Here is a 13,472-nt window from a genome sequence, read left to right as displayed (position 1 = left end):
GAATCTGTCTCTTTCTCTCCCAACTTGTTACCACCAACACCATCGCTATCAGCCATCAAGACGTGTCTCGTCTCGCCCACATATACCCGGAAAGCCTGCTTCATCTGGACGATCCCGACGGACAAGGCGACGAGGTCAAGGACTCCTGTCCACAAAATCGACTCCTTTCGCCAACGTCGCTTCGCTGCCCCTTCAACCCACTTCGATCTCCGCGGTAAGGAGTCCGAGACACAGCATGCCACCTCGCTATCCATTCGGCGGTGGGCCACAGTCCGATGAAGCTCATCATCAGCCGCAAGATGCGCACGGTCACAATGCGTATCCAACCTATGACATGGGCGCAGATCCAGCCACTCCGCCTCACGTAGCCTATGACCAGTATATGCCCCCTTCGACAGCAGGCGATCATTCCGGCTACGACCTGCCCTCCGCCAACTACTACGACGGCCATCGTCCCTCGTATCCGCCTGCCAACTTGAGCCCGCCCCGCATGGCGAATCCGTACGCAGACTCACAGCCTCAACACGGCGGTGTGGATCCCTTCGATGAGCATGATGGCGATGTCCCTCTCCTGCCAAGACAGGGCAACTACGCGTATGCTCCCGCCTCGCATTTCGACGAGCATGGGAACCATGTTGGCCCCATGGACAAGTACGCCGATGGTGACGACGACGTGATGGACGAGGATGTCGTTAATGGTCATGCGAGAGGACGGCTGCTGCGGACGCAGGCTCCCCATGACGACGATTACACACCCGGCGGCTTTGATCCAAACTTGCTCGAAAATGGTCAGGCTGGAGGAGTCCGCTTCGGCAAGATCCCTCAGCGTGTACCTCGACGATACAAGACACTCAAGAGGGTCGAGCTGTACCACGGCAACCTCGTCCTTGACTGTCCCGTGCCCTCGAAGCTGCTCGACAAGCTCAACGACCGAGAGTCTCGAGAGTTTACCCACATGCGATACACTGCAGCTACTTGCGACCCGGACGACTTCAAGAGCGAGCGTTACACCTTGCGACAGGTCCTCTTCGACCCGCCTCGCCGCACCGAGCTCTTCATCGTTCTGACCATGTACAACGAGGATGAAGAGCTCTTCACTCGCACCATGCACGGAGTCATGACCAACATTGCCCACCTCTGCACTCGAGAACGCTCCAAGACGTGGGGCAAGGAGGGCTGGAAGAAAGTCGTCGTCTGCATCGTCTCGGACGGCCGTCTCAAGATCAACTCGCGCACCTTGTCGTGTCTCGCTGCCATGGGTGTCTACCAAGAGGGAGTAGGTAAGAACGTCGTCAACGGCAAGCCAGTCACCGCGCACATCTACGAGTACACGGCGCAGCTCTCGATCGACCCCAGCATGCACTTTAAGGGCCGCGAAAAGGGCATCATGCCCGTGCAGATCCTCTTCTGCCTCAAGGAGCGCAACCAGAAGAAGATCAACTCGCATCGCTGGTTCTTCAACGCTTTCGGCCAGATCCTGCAGCCCAACGTCTGCGTGCTGCTCGATGTGGGAACAATGCCGAGACCTCGATCTATCTACCACCTGTGGAAGGCCTTTGACATCAACTCCAACATTGGCGGTGCATGCGGTGAGATCGTCGCTCTCAAGGGCAAATTCTGGGGTGCGCTGCTGAATCCGCTCGTGGCAGCGCAGAACTTCGAATACAAGATGTCCAACATCCTCGACAAGCCGCTCGAGTCGGTGTTCGGCTACATCACGGTGCTTCCAGGCGCCTTTTCGGCTTACCGCTACATCGCACTGCAGAACGACGTTCACGGCCAGGGTCCCTTGCATTCCTACTTCAAAGGGGAAACGCTGCACGGTGGTCAATCGGACGCCGACGTCTTTACATCCAACATGTATCTTGCCGAGGACCGCATCTTGTGTTGGGAGTTGGTGTCCAAACGGGATAGCGCCTGGATCCTACACTATGTCAAATCAGCGCAAGCTGTCACGGATGTGCCCGACCAAGTTCCCGAGCTGATCTCGCAGCGTCGGCGATGGCTCAACGGATCTTTCTTCGCCGGCATCCATTCGATTATCAAATTCGGCTACATCTACCGCTCTTCGCATTCGTTCGGACGCAAGTTTGCGCTTCACATTGAGATTGTCTACCAGACGATCCAGCTCATCTTTTCGTGGTTCGGCATGGCCAACTTCTTCATCGCCTTCTTCATCCTTACGAGCGCCATGAGCGACAAGATCCATGCGCTCAAGGTGCCCAATCTGGTGCTCTCGTACATCTACATTGCGTTCATCATCTTTTGCTTCTTGCTTTCGATGGGCAACCGACCCGCTGGAAGCAAGGCTGGCTATACACTAGCCATGGTGGTGTTTGCGCTCATGACGGTCTACATGACGGGTGCAGCCATCTATCTGGCGGTCAATTCGATCCTCAATGCGACGGGTCCCAATGGTGGAGGAGCAGAAGCGCTCGTTACGAATCGAACGTTTGTCAACATCGTGATCTCGCTAGCCGCTACCTTCGGAATCTGGTTGATCGCGAGCATCATGTTCCTCGAACCGATGCACATGATCACCTCGATCGTGCAGTATCTGCTCCTGGCGCCCACATTTGTCAACGTGATCAGCATCTACGCGTTTGCCAACATCAACGACATCTCTTGGGGTACCAAAGGCTCGGACAAGGTCATGACCGATCTTGGAGTCGTCGGTGGGTCCGGAACGAATCAGGTCGAGGTAGCCATTCCTACCGAGTCCAAGGACATCAACGACGCATACGACGATGCGATCCACGTGCTGAGCAACAAGGCGCCCAAAGCCGGACCTGGTCCGGTGGATAAAGAGCAAAAGCAGAAGGATTACTACGCCACTGTGCGAACGAACGTGGTGCTCTGTTGGAGTTTGAGCAATGCGGCGCTGGTGGTGGGCATCCTCAATATCAGCTCGGTGGGAACGAGAACGATCTACATGGGATTCCTGTTGTACTCGGTCGCAGGATTGGCCCTGTTCAGAATGATGGGGTCTACGATTTACTTGATCAAGCGGCTCTTCTCCGGCGAATAGATTCTGCACTTGGCGCTATAATGATATCACGAACATTTACGCATTCAGAAGATTCTTACACAATCCATACATTCTGTGTGGCCGATGGAAGCTGTGCTGCATGGCGTTTGACAGGGAAGAGACATGATCAGTGTCAAGACTAGTCAAGACGAGCATCAGATGGCGGCACTGTTGAAACACGCCTTAGCCTACGACGTTGGTTTTCCTCCACTTCGAGAAGAAGCAAGATGGAATAAAAAAGTTTGGCGACATTTTGAGGAAAAAAATTCATCGCGTCATGCTCGTCAACTCCAACTGCCAGCCGATCCACAGTTTTCGTTAGATCGGGCGTTTGGCTGAATGTGAGCTGCATCACTTCATCAATCACAGCGCCCACTTGACCTTTTCCTGACTGCGCACGTCTTGCCTTCTCTCGTATCACTCACACATCCTTCAAATCTGCACGACACTTCGAAGATCTTGGCGCTTCGATATTCATCTGGTCTGGAGTGCCTCATGACGATGGTCTGCTAAGTTAGCTGGAGTAAAGGGACATTCATTCGACGACCGACACGCGCTCCAGGGTCGAGGCAGAGACAATCATGAACGGCGCACAGGTGGTCGACGCAGCTCAACAGGCCGCGCTTTCTACGGTAGAGAAAGCAGGAGAGTCATCCAAGAGCTCAAATGGGTCTGCAGGAGGCAAAGGAAAGGGCTCAGCCTCGCGATCAGGCAAAGCTTCTGAGCAAAACCGTGCTTCCAGCTCGAAATCGACAAAAAATCGCTATCGTACCGGAACATCCGACGACGGTATCTACATTGATCTCACTGGCGAGGGCTCAGATAGGGAAGCAAAGTCCGATAGGATAGACGATGGGACAAACGGCGACGGCGATCACGACGCCGAAGATGAGCAGGAAGAGGAAGGTGCATATACGCAAGAGGCAGAAACTGGTGAAATGAGCTTCGTTATCGACACGGCTGGTGATATGGACGTCGACCGAGAGATTGCCTTGGAAGATGAAGCAAAGGCCGATCGAGCAGAGACACACGTAGAAGCAGGTCTGCTGCTCCCAAGTCACATTAGTGTCATCCCACAAACTAGCGGCAACGCTGCTGCCACTCAGCCGAACGGCAGAACTACGACCCCATCACGAGATGTTGCAGCCGACGACCTGATTGATGCAGATAATGATGACCTCGAAGGCGACATGGGCGATTTTGAACAACTCGACATGGATCCCTCGACAGCGAATCGTTACTACGGCGCAGAGGAGAAAGCCGAACGGAGGGCGAAGGAACAGTGTCTTGCATGTGGCGAACTCGGACACGATCGACGCCATTGCCCTCATCAGCACTGTCTAGCATGCGGTGCCATGGACGACCATCCTACACGCTTCTGCCCCATGTCGACGAGCTGTTTCCGCTGCGGTGGTATGGGTCATCAGACAAGGACCTGCCCGAAACCGCGGCGCGGACCTCGAAGCGAAGAATGCGAGCGCTGCGGATCGTACAGCCACGTCAAGGCTTTGTGTCCTACCCTATGGAGGGTGTACACCTACAGCACGCTGGACGACGTCGATCGTCATCGAGCAAAAGTGTTCTTCAAGTTGCAAAGTACCTCAAGCACTCGCGATCCCAGACGCAATTTGGACCCAGACCCGGAGGAGCTTTCGGATTCCGAAGACGAGTTTGCCAAAGCCGGCGAACCGCAGCTGCCTACGCCTTCGGGCTCGGGTTCGCAGTTTGACCCGGCAACACGGTGGTGTTACAACTGCTCCACCTCGAGCAACCATTGGGGTGACGACTGCCCGGAGCCGCGATGCAATCCGACACGAGGCACCAACGAGCCATCCGCGTTCTCCGAATTCGTATCTCGTCTCGGACCGTTTGCCAAACTCCTTCCTGGTGCTCCGCCACTCGCAGGCTTTGAGATGCCGTCTTCGCAATTCACGTTTAGCGTCGGCAACAGCGCCACGATGCACGTGTCTAGCGATGCTATTCCGAGTTCGTCTGGTCGAAGCACACCCAACAACAAGCGACTCGCTATCGGCAAGCATGTCTTGACATCGCCGAGTTCGAGTCGAACAGCATCGCCTCGGCCGGGAGATAACGTCGTTTCGTTTGGTAGAACCAAGGCTGTTGCTGTGGAAGGAGGGTTCCTCACTCGTAAAGAGGCAAAGAAGAACAAGAAACCGCTGCCGGAGCATCTGTTCAAACAGTGGTTGAGGGAGAGGCAGGATCATCCCGAGTATGCGGACGAGATCAGGGCGGTATTGGAGGAGAAGGCCGACCTGGAAGCTAAAGGTTTGGATACGAGAGGTGTCAAGAGTATCAAGGAGATCGTTGGTGGTGGCAAGCGGGGAGATGGACCGAACAAGCGAAGAAAGGGGGATACGTTCAGCGACCCGGTGGTGGTGGATAGCGATGATGATTTCAGGGATGATTTCGACAGCGATTCCAGCGACGATGAAGGCGGATCGGGGCGGAAGAAGAGGCGGGGTGATGGGAAGGGCTCGAGAGGGCAGAAGAAGAACACTGGGTGGGGTCACAATGGAGATAACAGAGGCAGCACCAGTAGCAGTAGCGGTTTCAAGGGTGGAAGGTTCTCAAACAAGCGGCAGGATGACAGAGGTGGGCAGTCGAGTAGAAGTGGTGGTGGGGGTGGGAAGAGGAAGGCCAGGAGGGGTGAGAGGGGTCGGTCTGGTGGAGGAGGTGGTGGTGGATCGGGAGGAGGAGGAGGAGGGAGAGGGAAGAGCGGTGGAGGTGGTGGTGGTGGAGGTGGTGGTGGGGAGAAGATCAGGGGCGGAGGAAGCAAGTACCGCGGAAGCTACTTTTGAGCATCGTACGCGCTTCGCGTTGCCTAGGTTAGACGATAGCGAAAGCGCTGCATCGTCCCGCGCAATCTCAGTCGACTTGAACAACTCTTGCGCGCATTCTCGAGCGCGAAAGACCATCGCGAACATGCGCAAATCACACGAAAAGAGGTGTCACAGACTTGAGATGAACGACGGTGACGAAGATAAATTTGATGCTGGTGCCTATCGAAAAACTGTGTGTTGAGAGGGCTAGGCACCTTGGCTGGAGCTAGCGGTGCTATCGGTGGAGGTGGAGCCGCCGGTCCCAGTGCCAGCCCTGGCTCCGCCCCTGCCCATAGGACTGTGCGTCCTCAACCCTGCGCTGCTCGCCGCGCTGGTGCGGCTGATCGCACTCCCCCTGCTCACGCTCTCGCCTCTACCGAAAGCCGCTCCGCCTCTGTACCCCGTGCTGGAGCTACTGGAACTCCTCGCACGAAGCGCGGAGCTGATGCTCGGACTTCGACCCTTGATGCTCGCTGTGATTGACGGTCGCCTTTCGCCGGACGATCCGGTGGCACCTGAAGGACTGCCGCCGGTGGCGGATGCGGAGGCGGTGCGGGTGCTGCTCGTCGAGCGCCTCCTACCGCGGAGGCTCGCGACGATGCCGCTGGCGCTGGAGGAGGTGCTGGGACTCCTGCGTCTGTTCTCGAGTCGAGGTGGAAGTTCGCCAATCTTGCCTTGGTGTCGGAAGAGTTCGCCGCGCATGACGTCGAGCGGTGCGCTGGGGATCAGGGCCCTCTCCTGTGCGCTGAGGTCTTGCAGCGACATACCGCATACGCAGAAGAGCTGAGATGCGCCGTGGACCGCGGTGGACGTATTAGCGGTGTTAGGTCCTGCGGTGGTGATGCCGCTGCTGCTGCTGCTGCTGCTGCCGTTGGCAGCGGATGCGGCGGAAGCAGAGCCGTCGCTGTTGGGCGGATGGTGGTTGAAAGTTGAAAGATCGTACGGCATCTCTGCTCTTCGGCTCGATGGATCCGGGGCGGCGCTGTACGCCGGCAACGTCACCGCATCGTACGCGCAGCAGCACGACGGAACCAGCACCGGCTGTCGCAGCGCAAACACCTTCAGCCTTCGCTCCTTGGCTTCCTCCTCGGCAGTCTTGGCCGTGCTACCGGCGGGTCTGCGACTGTGTACGATCTCGACCACGATCACATGGCTGAAACGGATGCTCGCCTTGGAGGCAGCGACCGTGGATGCGCGGATGTGGTTGTCGTCGGGCATTCGTGCTATGCCTTGGACCGTCCACGCGTCCTCTGTGCCGTTATTGCGGACGAAGCCGTCCGTGCGTTTGCCGTCGCCGTGAGATCCATCGTTGTTCTTGGGAGGCACCCATCCCTTCTCGAAGAGCTTGGAACGTTGGACGGGCACCGTCTGCTTGCCCTTGCGCTTGGTGGTGAGTTCGATCGTCGTCTCGAGCGATACTCGAACGAGGTATACGATGAGGTCTTTGGGTGGTGTGGGTGAGTTGACATCGATGTTAAAGACGCCGCCGACCGAGATGTTGTTGGAGGTGCATGCAATTGACACAAGACCGACGGTCGGGTGAAGGTCGTTGTAGAGCACGGTGAGCGGTGTAGGCCCGCTATCCGGGCAAGGGTTGACCATGGGATAGAGGTCGCGCCAGCACTCTACGTTGGATTTGGCGCGACCGGCGCCGATAGCAGTGGCTTTGATGATGTATCGAACCCGACCAAAGGGAGATCGCTCGTACGGTGGGGCATCGCACGGAATGATGAAGGCGAACTCGAAACCGTGCACTCCCTTCTGCAATTCGAGACCGTCTTGAGTAGACTCCGTTTCCCATCCCGATTCCCCCTCGGAGCCTGGAGTGACGCTCAAGCCTCCTGAAGAGCCAGACGGCTCGAGCGGGGGTCGATCCCACGCACCTCTGCGTCCGCGATCGCCTTCCTCGTCCACTTGCACGAGATCGCTCGACTGGCCGGCAGTACCGCGCGACAAGGGAGCTCGCGACTTGCTTCGGGCTTTGCGAGAACCAAAAAAGCCGATGGAAGAGCTTCTGGACTTGGCTTTGCCTCTGTCGTCCTCGACCAGCAAGGTCGGATGTAAAGTGGATGAGCGGGATGAGCCTTGCTCCACCGGCGTAGCACTAGCGCTTCGACGGTCACTGGAGCCCGCATGAACGGCCAGCGATCTTTGGAGGTGGTCAGCGAGCTCGTCTGGCTGGGTAGATTGCCGCTGGCCGCGTTCGTCCGGTGGAGTTCGGGACGAGAGACTCTGCCGACGTGATCGTTGGGGCGTGGCGGCTTGACTCGGAGGTAGACTGACATTGACGACCTCCTGATCCTGCGGCACGGACGCAGCACTATTCTGACAAGCTTCCGAGATGGCGTATGCATAGGTGGGTGGTGCACGAGTAGCAGTACGTCCACGTTCGGACGAGATTGGTGCGCTAGGAGACGAGGCCCTGCTCGCTGGCCGGCTATTGGAAGGCGAAGGGCTGTGGCTGATTCTGCCCATACCTGAGGCGATCTTGCGACCGCGAGAGACAGCGCGTGCCATGGAAGCGGGAATGCTTCCACCAGGACTGTGCGATCGCAATCCAAAGGCAGACCCAGACCGACCAGATCGGTCTGGCGTAGCCGAGCTGCGGCCACGCGGCTGCGTGTGAGATGAAGAAGCCGTGTGAAGAGCTGGTCCAGCCGAGGATGATCTATTGTTGAACGAGAGGCGCGAGTGATGATAGTTGGCAAGGTGCTTCTCTTTGTCGCTCTGAATTCCGATCTCTACGACCTTTTCGAGTACGGTGGAATCCTCCCAGCTGATAGGGGTGAGGCCGGATGCTGGGTCCAGAAGGGCGATAGTTTGAGCCGCCTTTAGTCGGACGCGAATGCCGGAAATGTGACGATTGGAAGGGACATAGAGCTCTACGAGGCCTCTGACGATCTCGTCGTTGGCCATGGGCGGCCTCTCGTGTGACTCGGGCAGGGGACGATCAGGAGGGTGCAAGAAGATGGCATTTTGGAGCAGATGCAACTTGAGCTCGCAGGGCTGAAAGAAGGTCGAAAACATGGTGGGAGCAGCCGATCACAGAGGCTTGGCTAGGAAGCGCGAAGACGAAAAGCTGAGCTCGAGAGGGCTCTAGTGTCGAGCTGGCGATCTATCCGAGGTCGGATTGTCCGGGAAATCGCAGCTGTTACCAATGCGACCAGGCGTAGCGCATGTGTGATGATCGCAACTTGATGATGGGTTCAGGACTGGTACATGTGGCGTTTTTCGTCGTGATGTAGGCGAATTGTCTCTTTACAAAAGCAGCGCCCTATGTTGTTTCAATGTGAGAAGCGTTCCTTCAAAGAGACGCGAACGAAAGCAATGAACGCTTTGAAGATAATGATGGTGATAGCGATGGCGACGTTGTGAGAGAAGACGCTGAGAAGAACGCCAATCAAGACGGAGAACGCGGAGAATCCGCCAGATTCGGCGAATGCGGTGTGTGATATCTCCAGATAAGTTCACGGGACGTGCGCCCACACGCTCTCTTCTCTCTCTGTGCAGGCGTAAATTACTGTCCCACATTCACCTCTTTTGCCGGCGTAACCTAAAATCCAAAGGAGCGGAAAACCTTTCTTTGATTTGTGGGATATTTTTTGAGCGTGCTCCTGCTGTTTGCTCTTGACGAACAAGTCGCATCTGCCGGCAGCGTCGTCAGGGTCCTGAGAGGGAAGAGATTGCCGATCCACGGTTGACTTTCTGTCCCCTCGACCGTCACAACCGCTCTTATCGGCGCTGCAGCAGCTTGTGCATCGGTGAAGCCGATGGCAGCGGCCTGCTCGTGCTCGTTTGAGTCATTGTCTCGATGACTTCTGCCGATGCTGCACTGCCGAAGGCGAGAATGTCTGACAAGCCGACGAATCAAGTGCAAGGGTCGGAGGGTTTTCGTCTGCGTGATCCAAAAATGATAGGGAGAGAGGTACTTCTCGTGTGACCGTGTTGGACCGGCAAAGAAAGCGAGGTCCCTCAAAAATCAATCGGATCGGGAAAATCGGGTGTCAAGGTCAGCATTCATCTTGATTGTCCAACGCATGCCGAGGCGAGACGTGTGTAGCCCCTATAAATGCACAACCAAACAAGTCCAACACTGCAGCTTAGAGTTTGGCACCGATTGTACTCCGCTCCTCCAACTTGCCGCACAAGGCTCATGCGGCAACCTCTTTCTCATCAGCCCCTGAACGGCAAGCACACCTGCCTTATTTGGCCATGCTTTGTGTCCATGCACCGAAGCTCTGACCTCACCACGGCAGCGTAGCGTGTTCTTCTTCGGTGGTACCTGCACCAAACTCTCGGAAGTCAGCGACCGTCGTACAGTACGCCCCCCCCCCTGAGCGGCGTTCGAAAGTACGCAGCTGCGTTGCACTTCGTGTGTGCGAATCGACTGCGCTACAATGCTGCCGTGTCTTGATGAGCGCCTTGTGTGCAGCTGGGCGTCATTTTTATGTGGACGTTGGACCTTATGAAGCCACTCGACCAATCTACGCCTTGATTCCGGCGTCTTGTCGTGGTACCTATCATCCTTGACCTTCTCCTCCCATCATCTTCGCCTTCTTGACCTCACCTCGTTCAAACCCTCTCTGCTCCCACTTCTGGCTTTTGCGAAGCTCTGCTCGGCGCATCAGCGTCGTGCTCAAGGCTTCATCATTATGATTGCTCGCATCTCCGTTCCACCTGTAGCATCCAGGCTCGCCATCCGCGACTCGGATCCTGATCGTACATTTCAAGGCCATGACGCACAAGCCATCGCAGATGCACTCACTGCTCACTCTCAAAAGATGTCCGAGATCCAAGCTCAATCTTTGAATTCTCCGACAACGTATCAAGGTTACGACTCGTCCGACATTGCCAAGGCCATTCAGGGCTACGTGATCACGCACCAGGACAGTCCATGGTTGCACAAGTTCACACAGCCCACGGAGCTCGCCACGAGCAGTGGACAACCTTCGATCGATTTGCAGCACAGCACGCTTGCCGTCACAGCGGCATCAAGCTCCAGCATCAGCAGCGGCAACGCGACTCTCACGCCCGTCTTTTCGCTTTCGCAGCTGATCCACCAACAGTACTGGATGAGCGTGGTGCTGTGCATCGTCTGGATCGTCTTGGGACTACTCTTGCTCTTCTTTGGCTGGACATCCTTCTTCTGGGGATGTCAGCTTGGCAACAGTGCAAAGAGGATCGACGAGCGCGTCAAGAAAGCGGGACGCCTCAGTCCCTTGTTCGCTGGCCCACCTCTCGCAGCTGGCGTCGGAGGTTTCGTCGTCGGCTTTCTCTTCTTCTCCTTCCTTGCAACTGTTATCACGACAGCTATCTGCGTCGCTGATCGAGATACGATCTCTTCGACTTCGCTCTTCTTCATATGGCTCTTACCCGGTCTACTCGGTGCCTTCCTCTCAGCGCATTGGCCACTCTTCGCAAGAGCATTTACGGGTCTGCTCTCGGGAGCATGCTTCACCCTCATCGTGACGGCTATCTTTGGCATCCACACCTTGATCATTCGAACTGTGGTTGTCATCGTCTTTACCAGTCTCGTCACCGCACCTCTACTCATCCCACGACGAAACGTGATCCACTTTCACCTTCTCAACATTTGCACCTCGATCATCGGCATGGTCACTTTCCTCGATGGTGTCGCACTATTTGCACCACCACGCGCCAGTTCCGATAGCTGGATCGACCTCTGGGTCGTACTCTTCGCACCGGACAATTCGGCTTCCGAGCTGAGCGCAACAAAGAAGTGGGGTACGGGAGCTTTCAAGGGATTCATTGCAGCTTCTGTTTTGGGAACATTGATCGGGTTCGCATTCGAGTTCGTCTTCCACAAGCATGCGGCGGAGGATCCGGATATGGAATGGAACAACTACCTCGGATCATTCACTCAGAGTCTTGGAGATTCTCCGGATGATCGTGCTGGTTCATTCGAGCCGGAACCGAGTGCGTGGCAGAAATTGACGAATGCGTTCACCCCTGCAACAAAGCCTGCTTATGGGAACGTCTCGGCCGCTGCCATTGACGATCTCGAAAAGAGTCCGCTCACAGACCTTCCGAGGACCAAACTTGGAGCTAAGGCACGCCGAGCTCGAGGCGGGAAGAAAGGCCCCGCCAAATTCTCAGCTCTGAACAGATCCGAGTCGGATTCAGAGACGGAGTACGATAGCGATTCTAGCATTCATAAGCTCAACCCGGGAGCAATCTCTACAAAGAGTCTCATATCCAAAGCAGTGGCATACGAGTTAGCAGACCATCTCAAGCCCCTCACGTCTAGCGGCGATACCAAGTACACCAAAGCCAGCTCGCCAGGTCTCCAACCCAGACCACCTAGCTATCGCACCAACACGGGTCTCAGTGCAAACGAATCCACAGGTAGCGGCATCAGTGGTACCACTGTCAACCCTGTAGATCCGACCGCTCCTTCGCGTTTGTCGAGCAGAAGCGGTGGTGCAGCAACATCCACAGTGTCGCCAACAAGACCAGGTTTTGAGCGTGGAACGACCATGTCTCCTCCTCCACCTTTCCCTTCCAGCACTGCAACGTCACCGCTCGCACCCAGCTTCCCTGCGACCCCAAGTCTGATCAACGCCATCACAAGGATTCAAGCCGCTCAGGCTCAGGCAAGAGCATGGTACGAATCGAACCAGCAGCAGACGTCTTCTGCCAAAGCTTCTGTAGAAGCAAAGACGGAGATTCCTGAGAACAAGAGTGCGATCCGACCTGACTCGGACAAGGCGACTGAGGGACAGTCAACAGAAGCAGCCGCTACGCCGGCAGCGGGTCAGGCAAATACGACTTTCCAGAGCTGGTGGGGAAAAGAGGTAAAGGGTGAGCCTAAGCCTTGACCATACGGCATTCGAGACGATCGTTGGACGCGTGCTATCGCCTAACAACATGGAGACCATCTTGATATTGCCTTGTCGAGTCAATCGGATCGGCAAACACTTGCTAATCTGTCATTTGGTAAATCATCTTCACATTGCTTTAACGACCTGCACGACTCGTCGTCACGCATCAATGGACAATTACGACCAAGACGCCAATGATCCCCAGTCTGTCCTTGCACAGAATGATACAGCGATGCTTTGCGTATGTGAGCGAGACCTCAACACTCGGCCCCTAGAGGACTGCGAGCATGCAGACTAGACTGAGAGAGAAGAGTATCGTATTGTGCTGTGAGAATCTCGTGCAGCGTGCCACAGGTTGGAGACTTTGATCAGTGCAGCGACGAGGAAACCTGTTGACACATTTTGGGAGGAAGTTTGGGTCTGTACGAGGAAAGCAGACGTCTGGGGCAAAGGTGGTAGCCTACACCGTCGATCGCTTGTCACCTACTCATCGTAGCGGCGCCAGATGGCCCTCTTCAAGCCGTCACCATAGCTTCGCCTCTCTTCGCCGCCGTGACCGCCGTGACCGCCGCGACCACCGGGACCACCACCTCCTCCTTCGCCTCCGCCGCCACCATCTCCCTCGCCACCCCCTTCACCTCCTCCCTCGTCACCTCCTCCACCATCTCCACCTCCTCCTTCTCCACCATCTTCACCTCCTCCCTCACCGCCGCCACCACCATCTCCCTCGCCACCCCCTTCACCTCCTCCCTCGCCACCTCC

The 13,472-nt window shown here is 56.4% G+C and overlaps 4 protein-coding genes across 4 annotated transcripts; 3 read left to right on the top strand and 1 right to left on the bottom strand.

Annotated features, from left to right (window-relative positions):
- Positions 1–235: 235 nt before the first annotated feature.
- On the top strand, positions 236–3,028 carry PHSY_002987 (chitin synthase; the record flags this gene model as incomplete). The annotated part of the gene is made up of 1 exon (XM_012333608.1): positions 236–3,028. One exon carries the CDS (start codon positions 236–238, stop codon positions 3,026–3,028), a length of 2,793 nt encoding a protein of 930 aa, XP_012188998.1.
- Positions 3,029–3,609: 581 nt separating this feature from the next.
- Positions 3,610–6,070, top strand: PHSY_002986 (zinc knuckle containing protein; the record flags this gene model as incomplete). Its single annotated transcript, XM_012333607.1, has 2 exons — positions 3,610–5,641; positions 5,919–6,070. 2 exons carry the CDS (start codon positions 3,610–3,612, stop codon positions 6,068–6,070), a joined length of 2,184 nt encoding a protein of 727 aa, XP_012188997.1.
- A 5-nt stretch (positions 6,071–6,075) lies between these two features.
- On the bottom strand, positions 6,076–8,895 carry PHSY_002985 (cyclin binding protein; the record flags this gene model as incomplete). Its single annotated transcript, XM_012333606.1, has 1 exon — positions 6,076–8,895. One exon carries the CDS (start codon positions 8,893–8,895, stop codon positions 6,076–6,078), a length of 2,820 nt encoding a protein of 939 aa, XP_012188996.1.
- Positions 8,896–10,520: 1,625 nt separating this feature from the next.
- Positions 10,521–12,707, top strand: PHSY_002984 (expressed protein; the record flags this gene model as incomplete). The annotated part of the gene is made up of 1 exon (XM_012333605.1): positions 10,521–12,707. One exon carries the CDS (start codon positions 10,521–10,523, stop codon positions 12,705–12,707), a length of 2,187 nt encoding a protein of 728 aa, XP_012188995.1.
- Between the last annotated feature and the right edge of the window lie 765 nt (positions 12,708–13,472).

The sequence above is a fragment of the Pseudozyma hubeiensis genome (genome assembly GCF_000403515.1).
Source record: "Pseudozyma hubeiensis SY62 DNA, scaffold: PHS32, whole genome shotgun sequence".
In the NCBI taxonomy this organism is placed as follows: Eukaryota; Fungi; Basidiomycota; class Ustilaginomycetes; order Ustilaginales; family Ustilaginaceae; genus Pseudozyma; species Pseudozyma hubeiensis.
The sequence above is the reverse complement of the archived record's forward strand: the minus strand, read 5'-3'. Positions and strand labels throughout refer to the sequence as shown.